At 38.8% G+C, this 20,422-nt stretch overlaps 1 protein-coding gene across 1 annotated transcript; it reads right to left on the minus strand.

The window, feature by feature from the left end:
* Positions 1 to 1,924: 1,924 nt before the first annotated feature.
* On the minus strand, positions 1,925 to 18,942 carry LOC117411248 (uncharacterized). The gene is made up of 4 exons (XM_059025945.1): positions 18,815 to 18,942; positions 7,668 to 7,674; positions 6,427 to 7,112; positions 1,925 to 5,959 (listed from the first exon to the last, which is right to left on the minus strand). The coding sequence occupies exons 1-4, from the start codon at positions 18,940 to 18,942 to the stop codon at positions 5,854 to 5,856; spliced, it is 927 nt and encodes a 308-aa protein (XP_058881928.1). The 3' UTR covers positions 1,925 to 5,853.
* Positions 18,943 to 20,422: the final 1,480 nt, after the last annotated feature.

Genomic DNA, 20,422 nt, shown 5'->3' on the forward strand with positions numbered 1-20,422 from the left:
GATGTTTAAAAAAATAATAATAACCTATACACATAATTTATAAAATATTTCCGTGCACATTCCACAAAATACGATACTTTACCTGTGACACTGTCGTGAATTTTAAAGAAAATTTCTGCGATAACATGGCTAAAGCATTTAATTGTTCGGTTTTCATACTGTTTCTCAGGAAGGTTTTCATCCACTTCAGTGTTGAGAAACACCTTTCTGTCTCTGCTGTAGTCACCTGAGTGGTAATATATCATCAGCATCAAGCATATTCATGCATTTCCAGCATTTTTAAAATCTTTTGTTTAATACACTGTTTGTAAGTCAATGCATAAGGAAGTCTTACTAAGCAATGGATATGCTTGAACTGTTTCCCCAAGTACACAGTCCAGGAAAGTTACCTGATATTCATCAAAACAGTCACTCTGCAGCAATTTTGCAGAGACAAGGTGCTTTCTGAAGGCAAACCATTCCTTTGCATGATGATGTCACAAATTTGCAAGGCAGCTGTGTCATAATCTTCTGTGGTATCTAACAGATGCTCGGATGTCCTGAATGCTTTGAACAAATTACGTTACCGCTTAATTTGCATCAACAGATGTAATATTCCTTGCCTGGAGTTTCCCATACAAAATATCCACCTTCATCTTTCTCTTTTGGAACATGTACAGGAAGTACAGAAACTCTCTGTCCATGAGGCTATGGCGAAAACTATTCGCCTTTCTAACTGTGACACTGTCAAAGTCTCCTGAATCACTAATTGTTTGAAAACACTCTTAACAGGTGACCTCGTAAGGCCATTTCAAAAGCTCCACAGAACTTTCTGCATTCAATGATTTGTGTAAGTATGTGTTGGTTTTTAGACGCTTCTTCATTGTGCTTCCTTATGGCATTTCGGCAAACAGTGCTAAGCTGGACAGCAAAATACACTCTCCCTAACATACCTAAACACATTTCACATGTCTTATGAACTTGAGTTCTCATGTTTTTTTGATTTAGAGGAGAGGTGTTGCAGGTCTGTAACTGGTTCTTGGCTATGCTGCATCAGTGTCACCCCGAGCCTTAACAAAAAGGAGGCAAGGAAAGCAAAACAGTACATTGTTGTTTTCACTTGCACAACCCCATGGCCTAAGCTTATACCATGACTTGTTAAAGATTCAAGTGTATGCCTGTCCTCTGTCACTATTCACCTGCACTAATTTTATTGGAGGTCTGCTGGGACACAACCTTTTGATCTGCAGTTTCTGCACTTCTTCCATTGTAGCAGAATTATTAGCAAGCAAAAATTCTACGGTATTCATGTCTTCTTTTTTTGATTAACTTAGAATATTAAAATCTGCACACCGAATGCACTCAAATTTAAATGTGTATTTATTTAAATTTAAGTTGTCCCTGAATGTAAATCAATCCCAAGTTCAAAGACCAAAAACGGGAAAAAAACAAGACCTTAAATGTTAGTCACAATTAAGGCCAAAGGAAAAACATAAATAAAAAATAAACACTAATTAATCATGAAGTAGATGTTTTATTTTATTTTAACGAACCAGCAGATAATTTATATAGACCTAATAAAAGACTGATCAGCTACAAACAAACAGAAAAAAATAGTAATTTAAAAACACCTAGAAAAAAAAGCCTGACTCGGCTATCAACAAGATTTAATATATATATATTGAAACAGAGATGGAAATAAAATGCCTATTGCATAGCAGTTTCACCCATTAAACAGATGGATGAACGGCATTGTTGATGTGCCAGTGTCACATGAGAGGGGGGAAATGAAAAGCACATCACCCAGAAGAATGGAAGCGCAATTCATTAATAAGAGACTCGGGCTTCAGTGAGCAAGTGAACACGGTTAACCGGACGCCCCAGAAGCAATCAGAATATTAGCTAGTTCCACCTTGAAGTCTAGATACTCCATAACCTTCCTCTTTCTTTCAATGGCCTGGTCCTCAACTTAATCTTCATCACTGATGTCTAGATTGAATCACAGCCACTTATTATAGATTCTAAAATGTCTTTAGCTGTCAGGCCTACAATGTACATTAATGAAAAGTATCAGAAAGAGGTTATACATAAACCCAAAAGTTTAAGAAAAAGTTGATACAAAAACCAGAGTAAAACATAGTAATTAATCATTTTTATTTAATAAAAAAAATAATGAAATTTGTGCACTTTATAGTAAACCTGATTACTAAAACTTGTATTTTTCCCCATGATCCATTTTGATGGATAGTTTTAAAAAACAAAAATGTATCAGAAGAATCAAAACTAATCATACCATTTTTATTTGTGTTCTAGACACAATGCATTTTAATCCCCTTAAAAAAAGAAATGGGTAACTTTTAATTAAAACAATTAAAATAAAGTCTTTTTAGATTTCTCACATGTGAGCTGCAAGCAGCGTTCTTTCTGCCAGGTAAAATACATTTTGTACCAAAAGCTGCCACCAGGAGGTTCCATGAAGGCTCCATTTAAATTTGTGATGGGCACCAGGGCGACGCTACTTTACCGGAGGTATCTTACAGTGGAATTATGGAGATATTTCCATGGCTAATTATATATTTTTCAACCTTCAACAGCCCCACAACTGAACAATGAAGGACCTCTTATAATGATTCTCCCCTACACCATACAGCTCATGCTGCGCTATTAACTCCCTGTCCCACAATTACTAAAAATAAATCAGCACAGGGAGCAGGATCTCTGATGTGCAATTTGGTGAAACTTCACAAACTTTTTCATGTCCACATTACACATGCTGCATTAAGTTTGGCACTATTGGCAATCTGTTTTGCATTATTTTGAGAGGTACACATGCGTCAGCGGTTCATTGCATTTTGTCCATGTGATTATCACTGTGGTTAAAATGTGAACTTTCGATATTATAAACAAGATTTTTAGACATCAAAAACATATCAAAATATCAACACACATCTCAAAATAATGCACAATTCGGCATTACACCATACCCACATACCCAAGAGTCTACCCACAAGAACAATGTGGGTTACTAATGACAAGAGTAATAGATACATTGTAAAATATTGCAGGGATCAGGTGAATGACAATAGATTTAATCAAGTGTATGAGGGTGTTGTCTTGCAGTATTTCATGAGAAAGACAGAGAATTTGTGACTAATTAATTTGTAAACCACTTTTACATCTTCAATAAAGTAAATAAATACCATCCACCCTTGTTCCTTGAAGATATCACGTTTCATTCACTGACACTTAACTCTGCACTAACCCCAGGATAAGGTAAATAAGCATTGAAGGAAATTGCATGCTTAGCATTCCACCTGTGAAGTGCTCAGAAGTCAACCAATGACTCATTGACCTTTCCTAATTCCACCAATAATGCCTTTCTGAAGAGCATACAGCACCATGAGTTATCCTCCTCTACAAGAATTTAATAATGACACAGAGCATTTGGATTATTCAAACACTGAAATGTGGTGACTAAACAAAGCCAGTGATATTGACAGTCGTTTTGTTACAAATCTTACATTATAGCTACAAATCATATTTTTAAGGGGTGTAAGCGTCCACAATTCATAATCACTACAGAGCAGTTTACTACATTTTAGTCAATTGCTGTGACTAAAGGGGATATCACAAAAAAAAAAAACAGGAAGCTCAATAGAAACGGTAGACATTATTTTTGTTCATGTAAAAGTTTTGTAATTATGATTTGATATTGCAGAGAGAACATTTAATGAAAACATGCAGTTGAAAAACATTAAATCATAACCCTAGGGACGACAAATTGTTTCTGTGAAATCATATCATGTTCTGGAAACTGCTAACAGAATAGATATTGTGGTAGTTGTGGGAATCAATCTTCAGTATAAATGTACTTAATTTTAAAAACATAAAAGGTGAAAGTTTACAACATTCTTCCATAATTTAGCCACCTCCTGTAGACTCTGATTCATCAGAAAGCAGCTATTTTTGGCTTACTACTGTAGTTTGTATACATTACAAGAGGTAAGCCTCCAACTACTAGGTCCAGCAGCAAGAAGTATCATAGCCATATACACTGGATCTTTGATCGGGGAAGTCAAAATATTTTGAAAATCATATCAGTCATCTTTGAGATACATATGGGACTACTTCAACAAAGGCACTTGCCCCCATTGTGAAATATATTTCAAATGGTTTCACTTGGCATTGGACCATTGGCAATGAATGTAAATTATTATCAACAGTGACACATTCATTTATTAATAATGCATTTAATTTATTCCCAACCGCCTAAGATCCTTTATTTTAAGAAACATTAACATAATCAATTCTCATCAATATTAACCATTTAATTTAGCATAGCAAAAGTATATTACAGAAATAATCCAGTATACCATGTTTGCAAATGCCATTGGTTTATTGTCTATGGGAATTCACATTAAATGATCTTCTAACCAAGACTTGAACAGATAGTGCTTATGTACAGTATTGAATAACATCAAAATGACACATTTCTAGTATTTTTAAATTATAATTTTCTATATAAACTACTCAAAATAATTCAAACTTTATTTTTTTTCCAAAACACAATTAACGAGTATATGAGTATTTCAAGAGAGCACTCTTTACAAACTGAAATTAACAGATACATTAATTTGATTTTGTATGTAACATCAACATCAGTGAAACACATCTAAACAAAAGACCCATGGAAATGGAAATATTGGGTATGGGCTCATCTGACATTGATTCAATCGCTAGATCGAAAGCGAATGCTTCTAATCAGGCAAAAGATGATGTCTTAGGGGATCCTGTCCTGTTCTTCAGTCAGTGCAACACCAAGCTCTCTCATGGCATATGGATTTCTAATATAAATAGCATAGTCTGCAAGTGCATCAGTCACAATAATAAAGAAAGTACTGGTTCAGTACTGTTGTTCAAAGCAGTTTTCCATCTTTATATCAATCTAAAAAACAACTGTTTGCAGGTTCTAGGGCAGGGGTACTCAATTACATTCTCAGGGGGTGCCAGATAAAGCAATGTCCAATCACTGGGGGGGCCACAGTGCGCTCAAGATGTGTGTACTGGTGTGTGTGTGTGGGGGGGGGGGGGTTGCTTAAATGGTCACGAAAATCTGACTATCGAACAGTAACATACATACAGTAACAGAACTTTGCAACACTACACTTGCACCAATCAACTAATACATGTCAGAAATAACTACTTACAATGATACAATGTCTGATCGCCATTTAATAATAAAAATAGAAAGCAAATATATTTTTTCCTGATATTTTCCTGACAATATTCAAACGACATCTTGCAAACAAATAATTACTGTAATGCTATTAAAACAGCATGTTATTCATTTTAATTTTATTAAAACTGGAAAATGTTCTGAAAATGACTGCGCAGCAACCATTCAAGTTAACTAATGAAAGCACGTCAGTTAGTGATCGCTTTATTTATGTTGTATAAGCATCTTATCAAGCCTGATTGAAAGTGTAGCGCTGTGTCTAAATATGCATGTTCTAACTCCAATGTGTTTATATGTAAATGAAAAGTTTCTAAATTAAATACATGGCATGACAGTAAACAGAGGGAAAATAAACTTAAGTGCATATCCAACATGCCATCTTTGAGAGGTGTGCCTAGGTGCATTGTAAGAATATTCAGATAGTTTGTCCGCACTACAGAAAATAATATTACTCCATACCGCTGTTTTCATATCGCAACTAAACTAAATGGGCAGAGGTTTGTGACGCATGCCAAAATGAAACCTCATCAGAATGAAAGCTCAGCCAGTCAGCTTTATTATTAAGACTAGGTTGACCTGTAAAAAAAACACTTGTTAGGGGACACAAATACCCTGTAGATAGCGGTGACATTACAATCTTACGTATCAGCAATTTCAGCTTTTGTAATGAAGGACAGCTGACGCTCAGCGGGGCAAAAGGAAGGCTCTCGCAGGCCGGATTGGATCCGTGGGCCGCCAATAGTTCTAGGGGGTAAATATTCACATTTTAACATAACTAGTTAGTAGTTTTTACATATTGTAACAAACTGGAGACTAAAGCTCTTCCATTGTTAAAGTAATGCATATTGGAATTTATTACAGTTACACATTTTTTATTTTTTAAGAATACAAAAGTGGCTGTCCCAGTCAGCCAAGTATACAGTTTTATAAGGTTTATTTTCGAGGGGATGGGGAGGCATCTGTGGTTTAGTGTGTTTTTTGTAGTGTTGAGTAAGAAGGCATCTGAGGATCTTGCCGTGTCAATGGAGACACCCTGGGGGTAAAGAAGTCGGAATGTATGAGGTGACTCATTGTGTAAGTGTTTGAGCAAGTTAAACTGTGTAATTCCAAAAAAAAATTGTTGAAATTCAGCTAAAGCCTCTGATGGTTTTCTTTTTTAAATTGAGAATGCTTTGCAACTGGTGCCAGGAGTAAGTAGGCGGTTTCCTCACCTCTCCCCCTTCTCTGTAGCCAGCGACTCCCTTCTCTTGGGCCCCTGCCCCAGAATTTCTGGCTGCTGGATACAACAAATCCTTGAGTGATGACGAGCAGGTATCCCCGGGCAGTGTGGTGCAGGCCTCCCTGGGCGATAATGCACAAGGATCACCAGGCGGTGGCGAGCAAGCCCCCCCAGGCGATGGCGAGCCGCCCTACCCAGGTGTTGCCGGCTCGGCAGCCCCAGGCATTTCAGGCTTGGCAGCCCCAGGTGTTGCCGGCTCGGCAGCCCCAGGCATTTCAGGCTTGGCAGCCCCAGGCGTTGCAGGCTTGGCAGCCCCAGGCTGTGCAGGCTCGGCAGCCCCAGGCGTTTCAGGCTTGGCAGCCCCAGGTGTTGCAGGCTTGGCAGCCCCAGGCGTTGCAGGCTTGGCAGCCCCAGGCGTTGCAGGCTCGGCAGCCCCAGGCTGTGCAGGCTCGGCAGCCCCAGGCGTTCCTTGGGAGGTGATCCTTGAGAGGTAGCAGCAGGTAGTCTCCCTCTAGCTGTGGAGGCGGGAGCAGCAGGTAGTTTTCTATCTCTGGAGACTGGTGCGGCTCTCCTTCGGTCACTGGAGACTGGTGCGGCTCTCCCTCGGTCACTGGAAACTGGTGCGACTCTCCCTCGGTCACTCAGGTCCCTCAGCTCTGCACAGCCACGATATTGACTCTATAGTATACATACATCCATATTAAAAAAGGCTCACATAATCCTTTGGTTATGAAGTAAAAACTGTAGAGTACAAACCAAGGGAGGTTTTATAATGCGCTGGTGAGACTGCACCTAAAACATGCTCAGCTTTGTACATGGTGGTTTTGGAGGAGAGCGAAGACAAACAAGACTAATCCCAGGCTAAAAGGTATGATCTATGATTACAGGCTAAGGAAACTGCTACTACTGTATTTTTCCTAGAACAAAGAGGGGTGTGAATAGGATGGCTGGTGGATGATGTCAGACCATAACAATGAGAATATTATAGTAATAAAGTACTATAGTATTTTATAGTACTGTATTACTATAGTATTCAAAATGTACTATAGTACAGTACTATAGTATTTTTATAGTACTTCATTACTGTAGTGTTCAAAATGTATTATAGTATTTATGATAATACTATAGTACTTTTTGTATGGTAAAATACATGTAGCCTACTGTACTACAATACTATTACTGTACTAAAATGACATTACTATACAATACAACACACAGTGAAGTATTGCTTACCTTAATGCTTTATTAGAGATAAAACAAAACACAAACTTTCTCAGAAAGACATTTTTTATTTAAAGTAATTTAAAACAAAAATTCTATTCATACCTTTTTATTTATTAATTTATTACTAATGTGGCACTCCTTGCAAGCAGTTTCTCTTCATTATTCAGTTTTGTCCTGATAGCTGCCTTTACTTCCTTTTCCATGCATGCAAAAAGGTTTGCATGTGTATCCTGAAAAAAAAAGTACTGTCACATAAAAGTACAACTTACAACAACATTACTGTGTGTGCAGCTGTCTTAAAAAATAATTCTTGCTAGTGCATTTATTTTCTAAACATTCTAATAGGGCGTTTAAATATGCCTAACACGTTATCCTTTCAGTGGAGCAGGAAATACAGTGGCAGGTCTTTTGCTTGTCATTGTGTTTGTTTTATTCACCCATGCTCTGCAGTCGTTTGTATTGTCACATGGTTGTTTAGTGTTTTTGTTTTGTGTTTACAAACGTTTTGTTTGCTATATTTATTTTAAAATAAAACCTGGTTGTACTTACTTGTAATTGCATCTACCACATCCTTTTTCCACTTTCCCTCCTTTGAATTGTTGCCACTTCTTCCTGTCAGTGAGGAATTAGCCATGACATCTCTCTGCACCAGGACTGACAGCACATCTGACACAAGTTTCGGAACTGAGGAGTGGCTGCACAAATTCCGTTTCTGGCGTGCCACTTTGACTTCTCCATGCAAGTCTGCATCTAAATCATCATAAAATCAGGAACAGCTGGGACTTCAGTATATAAATAATTCGGTATAAATGCGGCCGATTTCAACAATAGTGTTAACCTGACATTTTGCACCCGCATTTGCGCTCTGCCATCGTTAAACTACTAAAATGATACTGAAATGTATTCAAATGAAGAAAAGAACATGGAATTGGGCAGGATCTAGAATACCAGTGCAAACATTATAAATGATATCTCAGGATTTTTCCTTGCACTCGAGCAATTATAGCCACTACAAAAAAAATACACTTTATGAGATTATATATATATATATATATATATATATATATATATATATATATATATATATATATATATATATGTCTGGTTAATGTGTGCCAGCATTAACCTGACTGTCTACCTGTGTTGGTAACTCTGTGGTCCTGATTACTGTTGCCGGTATTCAGGCCACGGACAATAGCATCCTCTGCAGGCCAAAATAAATCAGTGCGCCAGAGTGGCGTTTCAACTCCAGTTCTGTCTCCTGTGTGTCAGTGAATTGCCCATCACCCTTCCACATTGAAGGTGGAGGTGGCTTACATTGACTGAAAATGAGCGATCAACAGACACAGCACTCAGCAGGGGAGAGGCAGAGACAACGTAAAGTGAAACTGCACTGCTTACCTTTTAATTTTAACATGTATTCCTTGATGATGTAAAGAAAAGCCCTTTTCCTTTCTCCTTTAATGCATATACAATCAAAGTCATTGTGCAATGGCATATTTTTTCTTTTTGTTCTGCTTACTCGAGAAATATTGATTGATGAGACGTAGCCTCAATTTTCTTCCTTGTCGGCATTGCCACGCCACAGAGCAGGCTTCATGGATCGGGGTGACAGTGCTATGTGAGTACAATCAATAGCACATGTCCTATAAACCTGTGGGAAATTTTCTGTGAGCTTTAGCAGGGCTTTTATTTTGTTTTGATTTTGTTTTTGTAAATTGCAGTTTATTAAATAGATTGCAGTTAACCACCCAACTGCTCATTTATTTTGTTAATTTCCATGTCAAAAATTGGCTTTTTTTTTTGCAAATGTTTCATTCTTGTCCTCAAATAAGCAATTTTGAGTTTTCAAAACAATGTTTGTCGTATTTTAAAAAATACAGTTTTTTTTGTTTATTATGAAAAACAGAAACATATTATTTCAAAAGAGCTTAAATGACAAAATAAGTATAAATAATGTTTTTTGGGTTGTTTTACAATTGCAGCATTATATTTATATATATTATCAACAGTGCAACAAAGTCATATGACTTTTTAGAAATGATTCTTTGTGCTATAGATTTCAAAGCAGATGCCCTTCAAACTCTCATCAATGCTAACGTCTTTATCTAGTGCAAATTTTCAATCACGTCATAAAGGTTTATTTATGTGGTAAACTTTCTATCTTCCACAGTTTCGGGTTATATGCATTATTATCTGTGAAATATACTTCATCAGCAGAACAAATCGGTTCCTTACAACCCCTTGTAACATCAACAAATAAATAAATACCCTCATCTGATTATCTGTAGCTAGCAGGCATCCATTTTTCACTCCCAGCTGTGCTATCTATGGATGGGCCGGTCTGTCAAGCACATTTCTTGGGGACTTCTGCCACCTGCCAGCGAAAAACAAAACTGCAGACTCTGGTACAATATAGTCTGCTTATTTATTTAATCTACCATGTCGAAAAGATGTGATAAACTTTGCAGATGCACATATAACCCCCTGCACGCTATTGGCACGGGAGTGACAAATTTGGACTCTCTTGCGCTCCACATGGAAATCGCAGGATAAGCAGCTGGGTGGTTAAAGCTGAATGACATAGTTTGCTGAATGACATAGTTTAAAATAAATAGTTAATACTGTAAAGCAGGGGTATCAGACTTATGGCCTGGGGGACAATTTTGTGTAATTCATAATTTTATTGGATGCAGAGCTCCAGAAAAAGATGGGGGAGGACGTGATATACTATACAGGGTATTGTGGTGATTGAAGTTCTGCGCTGGAGATTACCTCATAATCGAAAGGAATAGAAAAAAAAAGCATGATAAAAATAACCAAACCACAAAAGACAACATTTACCCGCTGGATACTTTCAAAACAAACCAAATTTGGCTGGAACACTGTCAGTCTGGCAGCACTGATCAAGGGAGAGTAGCCTAAAAGTCGCATGTGAGACGCATGCATTACCTATTAAATGTTACCTCGAGTTCAATGTACAAATAAAACATGAATTTGTGTAATTTGTTTTACTACTTTAAGATGTAGGACTACACCACTGTGTAAGGTTGGTGGTACCACCAGTATATTTTACTTCAGCCTTGCATAAACAACATACCGCAATGTTTGATGTTATACAGCCATCCTTTTTTAATGATGCTAAACAGCCATCCATTTTTATTTTTTTATTAGGAAATGATTCCACACGTGACTTTGCTTTGCAGAATTTAAGCAGCTGAAAATCTCTGTGTGCTTCTGCCATATTTTATTTTGAGTTAGCAGTGCTCGCATTACGAATTCTCATGGGAAATAATTATCTCGTGAGATAATAGCCAACATTTTCCAGTAGATGTTTCCCTGAATCCTTTTAACCAAAAATACCGGTATTGTTGTGCAAATACCGGTTATTGTATTGCCCACTTCAGTATGATCGTGTTCACACGATCTTGGTCCTTAAAGGGTTAAAGCGGCAGTCTTTTGATTAAAAGAAGACTATTAATATTATTACGCCGTGTGGTGTTTGACAAATTATCTTTTGTACATTTTGTACAAAGTTACAAAATGGGTGCCGCAGTACATGAAAGCAAATGGTGGTTAAAAATGGAACTCGTGGCAAAAAATTGAAGCTTTTATTATGTTCCTTGTACAATTGAGTTTGACATCCCTGAATTAGAAAACAGGGCAACTATAGGGATTTTCAGTCGTTTGTGAAGTAATTGTTTGTAATGGTCTTTTTTTCCCAATTTGCAATATTATTATTATTATTTATTTCTTAGCAGACACCCTTATCCAGAGCAACTTACAATTGTTACAAGATATCACATTACTTTTATTACATACAATTACACTATTTTTTTACACATTATTTTTACATACAATTACCCATTTATACAGTTGGATTTTTACTGGAGCAATCTAGGTAAAGTACCTTGCTCAAGGGTACAGCAGCAGTGTCCCCCACCTGGGATTGAACCCACAACTCTCCAGTCAAGAGTCCAGAGCCCTAACCACTACTCCACACTGCTGCCCCAATATACGATTAGGTCTGGGCTGTTTCAAAAGCCAGTACTTGATCTGCAATAAATACAAAGACATCCTACTAAATCCAAAAGAAAGTTATACAGCACACTCTTAAACCATTGCAGGAAATGACCTGATAATAACTATACAGTACTTTATCAGAAGTGATTTATCTCATAAACAAAGTTTTTTTTCCCCTAAAAAAATCTCCCCAAACCCCATTATAGGATAATATTGAGTCTGCACAACATGCATAAGCTTCTCACACAACACTGCTGTGCACAAAAGCTTCCTCAGCAAAAGAAAGAAAAAAAAGTCTCTGATTAAACAAATGGGTGTTTTGATCTGTCATCATCATTCCATGCAATCAGTACAATTTAAAAAAAAAAGAAAATAAAGGTCTTGTTTAAATGATTTTCAGTCTGCCATCTGCATTCCATTTAATAAAAAACATTAAAAATCCATCTTTCTGGATAAACTGGTAAAAAAAAAAAAAAGCTTAACTCAACATCACCCAAAACAACTGATTTTCAATAGCAACTTCATAGCAGCTAAGGGATACCAAAACACTAGGAGTGGTTAACCACACAGTACAGTTAATCCTTAGGATATACGATAAAAGAAGGGATTGTGGATAGTATCAATAGCCTAAGGCAGGTTACATATTTAAAAATAAGGGAATTTAATTTTATTCTAATTTTTCTTGTTAGTTCACCAAGGCTGTCTTTATCTAACTATACAAACACTATTCATACGCGAGATACTAACTAACATCCTTTAAATTAAACCTGAAGTACACAGATTAGTTTTAAGCAAATAAAGCTGACAAGATTAGTTGCCTGAACAAGTGATGGCTATGACCCAATTGGATTCCCAAATTATCAAACACTGTTTTCAACAGATATCTTTTTAATATACTTAATTTGACTTTCTTTTAATATAACATTATTTTGAGAGAAATAATACAATTATAAAAGTATAAAAAATACCAAGAAACAGCGTATTTGCAGTCGTAGCAGAGAAAATATTGTTTTTAGAAGTGCTTGCTTGTTAGAGGCATTGCCTGTTTCCAGGCCTTGCTGCTCTAAGCCTTTTGGTTGAGGGAGATGGATATGTTGAGCCTGGATGGGGGTAGCCAAAGTTACTATATGATGGTTCTTGTTTTGTCTTCTACAGTCAGTCTATGTTTCCCAGTTTTGGTCTTAATCTGTGGACTGACAGGATTTACGCAAACTCATTCAAACACTTATCCTATCGGCTGGGATCTCCCGATGACAACAAGGGATTTCATTATAAATTAAACAGAAATTCTTACTTCAATATAGAGGGTTATTATATAGGCACAGACAAGCTAAACTGCCCCTTATTACATAGTGGTTTTACTCAAAACAAGAAAGCCTATTTAACTGTGGAAGGGTGGTGGGCAATTCACTGACACAGAGACAAAAATTTAGTTGAAACACCGCTCTGGCGCACTGATTATTTTGGCCTACAGAGGGCGGTGTTGTCTGTGGCCTGAATACCGGCAACAGTAATCAGGACCACAGGTTACCAACACAGGTATATGAAGGCGCACTCACAGAAAAATATAAACTTGCTTGCTTTTAAAACAAAAATACAATCCTGGTTGCGAGATGAGATATAAAGAAAATAAACAGTTCAAACAGGATTTGTATAACAAAAAACAACAACAATGTAAACTAACTGGACAGTTAACTACGTCCAGTCGATGAATAAGTAATTGGTTCCTGGGTTTTAACAGGTCGTTTGTTGGCTTCAGCCTGTCCCCTAGCATGGGAAAACCAGCAGTGCCTCTTTCCAGTCGCAAAGGCAGTTTCAGGTTCTCTTTTGTATTCCCGTTCAGTCCTGGGTGTAGATAAGCTGGTTGGAAGCCCCCCTTGACTGGCTGTGAAGGCTTTCTTTTAAAGGTGCTGGCTCATCTAGGAATTGGACGGTTACAGGCTACAGGTGCGGACCAATTAAGGCTAATGAGAATTAATCATGGTATAATCTTGAACCCCTACCTAACCACACCTGCAGCCTGTTTACCCGATAACTCCTTGACGTGATGGCAGGCAATTACGCTGACCACATTCTATCATTGTGTTATCTTCAACACCTGTGGGCTCGTTCCTAGCCCGCCATGAATGTCTCCTGCTGGTGAACCTGTGAGCTGGCTCACAACACGTTATTGATCTTTAAACTTATATAAATTATATTTAGCTTTTTTTCAGCAGTGCAAACAATTAAGTATTTTTAACCCTGGATCCTTTTTTGTATGTTCTCATTGCTCTTCAAAATACTAAATATACATGCTTCTGCGTGAAAGAGATATTAAAGTATTACTAATATACTGAAATGAGCATATTACTAATAAACAGTAAAGAAACATTTTATTCTATAGGAAAAACTACAATATTTTTTATAGAAACATGCTGGGTCCTATTTCACTGTTTTCATCACACTAAGGGGTACAGGTAGTGAACAAAAAAATGGAAACACCAATGTAAAGTCACTTAATAGGGCACTGGGCCACTATGGTATCCTAAACTATAAACACACATTTTCTATTGAAATGTATTGCAATGTGTACATTTAAACATTCTTCCTGAGCAACATACGAAGAATCCGACCCTTCCTCACCAACTATGCCACCCAGCTCCTTGTCCAGGCCCAGGTACTCTCCCGCCTAGACTATTGCAACTCCCTCCTGGCTGGCCTCCCTGCGTCCGCCACCCGTCTGCTCCAGCTCATCCAGAATGCCGCCACTCACCTGGTGTTCTCTCTGCCTCGCTTCTCCAACACAACTCCACTGCTCCGTTCACTTCACTGGCTCCTGATCACCGCTCGCATCCAGTTCAAGACTCTTGTACTCGCCTACAGATGCCTTGACCAGACTGCACCCAGCTACCTCCAGATCCTCATCTCTCCCTACACACCCACTCGACCTCTCTGCTCCTCCTGCACTAGAAGACTGGCTGTACCTCCTCTACGCTCCCCTGCCTCCATAGCCCGCTCCTTCTCCACCCTCGCCCCGCATTGGTGGAATGACCTTCCTACAAATGTCAGGACTGCCCAGTCCCTGACCAGCTTCCGGCGCCTCCTCAAGACTCACCTCTTCATACAGCACCTGTAGAACTCCTCTTTTCACTCTTGACACTTTATCACTCTTCCTTAATGCGCTTTACTTGCACTTATCTGCTCACTATTTTACTGCATTTAATCCTGTACTTTACAGAGTACTGTACTGTAATCTGCCACAAGTGTTATTCAATCTGTAGTATTTTGTATTTAATCGTATCCTGATGTAACTATCATTGACACTGTTATCTGCTCCGAAATTGAATCGTATTTTGTCATATACTGTACTTACTAGAACTGAAGTCATTGTATTTTATCTTGCTCTTAATTGTATTAATACTTCTGCTGTGGTTCTTGAAATGTATTTTTTGTTTACGTCTGTAAGTCGCCCTGGGTAAGGGTGTCTGCTAAGAAATAAATAATAATAATAATAAACATAAACATATTTAGGTCATTATAGGCCCCTTCTGAGTGTGGGCCCGGTGCCATGGTGCCATTGGCACCATTGTAAACCCGGCCCTGGTTAGGAGATAGTGTTTCTCATACTGCCTTTTAAAAGTTTGCTAATTGCGACTGTTAAAATGTGCTTTCAAAAGTTCTTAACAAATTTATCATGGTACCACAGCCAATATGGCCTGATAAAATATTACTTGGACGTTACAAAGTGTAGTCTGACTACGCCAGTTCTGTGCTAACAGCGACAGAACAAATTTATAATAACTGCTTTAACCCTTATATTTCTATATATTCACCTCACCTACAACAGTGGGCACCACTGCGCCACCGAGCCCAACCTACAGACTAAGGCAGTTTAACCGGTCGGTTTTCAGTTGGTGTCACTGGCGTCTCCACTGATCAGTCTCCAACAAGGTGAGCGCTTTCCGTCACACACAGCACATCAACAATGGTCCGGCGCCGCCTCTGATATTGGAGTAATAGTTGTCCCTCTATGGCCCTCCAGCACCCCAACTCGGGATTAAAAAAAAACACAGTGCAATTAGAATCCTACTGACCACTTTCCCCCATTGTCAATCCTTGTTCTGATTCAGGAGGACTGTATATTTTTTATAAAGGGCAATTCACTTACAATGAATAAATAGCTAGACTCCAACTAATTATCCATATATATATATATATATATATATATAGACACACACACACACACACACATAGAATACATAAATCAAAAGAAATATCCACTGCAAATTTACTAAAACGTTAAAATCATCATCTGACTGAACGAATTATGACTCTTACGATTTTTAGGTAATAAAAATCAATTTAAAGCATACACTATTTAAAACCAATGCTAATACAATTAGTGATTATATAAGCAGGGTACATATGATAGACCAATAATTAAATATACTTGTGCAATTAAACAAAAGTGTAACTAAAATACAACTTACTTATTTAGTAAGGTGATTCAACCACTACAAAGTCAACTACTTATTGGTGCAATTAATTATTCTATAAGCAGGGTGCATAAGACAGACTAGAAAATAAATATACTTGTGTGGTAAAACAAAGGTGTAATTAAAACACAATTTACTTAACTCTTCTATAACAAGGTGCCTTAACCATCACACAGACCACTATTTGATGGTACAATTAGGAAATCTACAAGAAGGGTGCATATGACAGACCGGAAAATAAATATACTTGTGCGGTAAAACACAGGTATAATGAAAATATAATTTACTTAATGTCAGGGGTTATGTTAGCGTGACTTTACAGGTATGTATATTTTTTATAATAACCCTCTCTTCTGTACCCCCCCAGGTTGTTTGGATCTCAGACTGACCATCGGACCCCCCCAGGAGTGCACAGGAACCACACAGACAGGTAAATAAAATGGCTATTCTTTCTTATGTCAAACAACAAAAAATCAACAGAACAGTTTTTTCACAAAGAAATGTCAATAAGAACACTTATACCACCTCCCAGGGATGCTATAATTTAATATCCACACAGTAAGTATTCAGGTAAATAAACAGTATAGTTCAGTCCCACCGGAGGATTTCAAAATGTCCCACACTGTTTAGAAGGTAGATTAATTATGTCCATAATACCATTATAGTATCACCTGACCTTCAATGGCCGCAGAGTGCCTCGTTCCTCAAAGGACAAAAAGCAATCTACTACAAAGTGGTCTTCACCATAATGCAGGCACTTTAACTAGTCCAACTGTCTCCTTGTCAATACTTTCAAATAAACCACCTGCTGTTCAATTTTTTCACCTGTATTCTTTTAGTCTCAACAATGCAAAGAGTACTTAACTTTTTTTTCTGTGTCGTAGAGTCTTTACTGCATTTAGTTGTACCGGTTTGTTTCCTTCTGCTTCTCTTCAATGTATTTGTTATTTAGGCTTCAGTGCTGCTTCTCTTCCTTCCTTATCCAAAATGGCTGCATTCCGGTTCCAATGTGTTCTCCCTCTCTGTTCTTTTGGTTCCAGTTATTTAGGGGAACTAATCAAGGGGTGCTGATGACTTGCACCTGACTACAATTAAGGTCCCAATCACTTGTGACCGTGACCGTGACCGTGATAAAATAATTAAAAGGATAAAACACACACATATAACTCCTTATTGGAGTCTCCCTTTGGGTATAATAAATAAATAAAACACACAGTGTAAAAAATACAATAAATAGTGCAACTAAAACAGTATACAATAAAACCACCAGTGAATAAAACAATTAAAACATTGGTCATTTGTGACACTAACTCTTCTATAGCAAGGTGTCTTAACCGCTGCAAAGTAAACTGCTCGGCTTCCCGTTTTCAGTTGTTATTGTTATTATCCTGCTCTCGTCTCCCTGGCACCCCCCATCTCTTGCTTCTGCTCGTTGCTTCTAGTTGCGACTACCCAAGAGCTGATTCAGACTCCTCTGTTCTGTTCCTGGATCTTTGCTGTCTGCTCAGTTCTCCCTTCATCTGTTTTTTTCTCTCTCAGTTCTCCTTTCGGCTGCTTATATGGGGATCTCATCACCGCACCTGTAATCAATCTGGATCAAATCGTTTAGCGTACTTGTTGTTACGCAACTTCCCTCCATATGTGATCTGGGTGGAAACAAAACAATAACGTGTCAAAATCACTCAGTGTTCATACACATTAACTTATCGTACACAACACAAACCAAAACAGTGAAACAATAAAAATGAATAACACAATAAAGAAATAATATCAACTTAATAAAAATACAACACAAAGGAAATCATAGTCACCCTCATTTGCACTATCTCCACCCCATTTTTGGGAATTTATGCAGGAACGCCCATAATTACATATTCATCTAAGGCAAAGAAAAACTGCTGCTGCAAAGCATTCCCTAAAAAGTCGCTAACAGCATTGCGTTTGTTTAGTAAATTTCACCCGAGACTTCCGACTCGTTTGCAACTGGTTTGCGACTATTGTGACAGCCGCAACACTTTAGTACATTGAGCCCTAAGTTTATAAATTATTATTTTTGTCATTTTCTTATTACCCTATGTGCATTTTTTAGATCATGCATTACGGGCATGATACTCTTTTGGCACAGTGCTTTGTAATCAGCAATCAGAAAGTCAATGAAGTGTAAAAACACTCATGTAACAGATTTTAATGTAATATTTTGCTGCCTAATGCATTGGCTTTACATCATCAAGGATCACTACCACATTTTCAAAAACACAGCCATTTCTACACCACACTGTGAACCACATAAGCAATAAAGTTACTTTTCAGAAAGGAGATCACCACAGGTGCCTAACCCATAGGGCAGAGGGGGCACGTGCCCCTCATACACTTTATTACAGGGGTGCCGAACTATATATCTTGCCCCTCCAATTTTTTTTCGCCCTGGTACTGTCCCACCTTGACTACTGCAACTCCCTCCTGACCAGCCTCCCTGCCTCTGCTATCCGTCCCCTCCAGCTCATTGAAAACTTTGCTGCTCACCTTGTCTTTTCCCTGCCTACACCGCTGCTCCACTCCCTCCACTGGCTCCCTATCGCAGCTAGCATCTAATTCAAAATTACTCGCCTATCGCTGTCTCGACCTTTCTCCCTCATTTCTCCCTAAACCTCCTCTCACCCCCTCTGCTCCTCCACCACTGTCAGATTAGCTGTACCCCCCTCTGTTCCCTCGCTTCCAACGTCCAGGACCCCCTTACCTCCCTTCTTTTCGGCTTTATTCATAGTCGCTCGCTTTACTTTCTCCATCTTGCTGCCCCAGACAAAGCGGTGGATAATGCGGTCCACCACTTTTTTGGTGGTCCTGTCTGGGAGAAAGATTTTTCCTACATAAGAGAGAATGGGGACCAGTATAGACTTTGTTATTAATACTTTACCCGTCATTGTTAAGGATCTTGTGCTCCATCCGCCGATCTTTTTACAGACCTGGTTAATGGCCGCCATCCAGCTCTGGGCCCCCGAGCTATTGTTTTCAAAAATGAGGCCCAGAATCTTAATTTTGTCCTTTTTGACAGGGTACATGTCCGACAGTTCCCTATCTACCTGCCAATTTTTAGACACGTAGACTTCGCTCTTGGACTTATTAATCACTGCCCCGGTCGCCGTGCAGTACTTCTCAAGGATATTACTAATCTGAGGTACCGACGATGTGTCGGTGCAAATTAGTGACACATCTCCCCCCAAAAGAACCACCTTTCTTGTAGTTTTTGGGGGTTCCTAAAACTGACCTCAAACACTTCCTTAAGCCCCGGCAATTTCACCAAACAATTCAAGTCAGAAGGGGAAAAACCCATACCCCTCTGAAGAATGGTCCGCCTGAACTCCAGTCTCGTCAGCCCTGGTTCTGTGTCATCTTGGTCCTTCTTATTGCGAGTGAAGCGCACAGCATTGTGCCTCCTGGCCTCCGGTTGGGGTGGGAGAAGACTCTGGACGTCCGGGTTGTCTCTCTCTGCGAAAAGAGACAACGTAAGCAGCGAATCTGAGCAGTTTGAAAGGAACCATTACTTTAGTCCCTGAGGAGGTGGTCGCCTCGCAAGAGGGACCCCCTCCCCAGGTGAACGGTGTCCTTGGCTCAGATGGCTCAGGTAAGTAAACTGGGCTGGGTTGGGTGAGGAATGGAGGGGTGTGGTGCTGGGATGCCAGCATCACTGCTGAGCCTTCCTGAGGTGTCGTGGGCTAATCAATGAAACACCGAAGACAAGCGGTGCCCATCTGATGACCCCCGTGAAGTGCCCCACCCAGCCCATTCCAGACGGTTGCCATGCTGAAGCGCTAAGGAGTCTGCACTTTGGTGGATCTCTTGAGCCATCATCGGTGCTGTTGTATCTGCTGATGCGCAAGAGAGGCCGTAAAATTGGCTGATCCCAGGAGCCAGCATTACACTATAGCCATCAACACCGGTCCAGTAGTAAATCCACGTTACCTGGCAGAGGAAAAGCACTGGGTGGGCTCATATCGTGCATCAATGTGTGCATTTGTTGTAGCGAATCTTGGTTGGTCCCCACCACTACTATCTGTTTTTATTTTGGTGAAAGCCAAGTCCAATATTAGCATGAAGTAAATTACAGCTACTCTTACATAATAAAAAAATGTATATCAAAGTGAAATATGTGGTAGAGATCTCTGATGATGTAGATATCAATATTTATTCACATGCTACTTAACATTATGGGTAGATAACAAATTGTGCCCTATGAATACATTGCCAAAGTTAAGAAAGAGCTTTAAA

The sequence above is a fragment of the Acipenser ruthenus genome, chromosome 6 (assembly GCF_902713425.1).
Source record: "Acipenser ruthenus chromosome 6, fAciRut3.2 maternal haplotype, whole genome shotgun sequence".
NCBI lineage: Eukaryota > Metazoa > Chordata > Actinopteri > Acipenseriformes > Acipenseridae > Acipenser > Acipenser ruthenus.

Bases quoted from the DNA above. Each gene is read 5' to 3' on its own strand.
- LOC117411248 (XM_059025945.1), bottom strand. From the start codon at position 18,942: ATGGAGAAAGTAAAGCGAGCGACTATGAATAAAGCCGAAAAGAAGGGA. The intron at 5,960-6,426 runs GTGAGGAAACCG...TTTACCCCCTAG, and splicing joins GCTACAGAGAAGGGGGAGAG to AACTATTGGCGGCCCACGGA.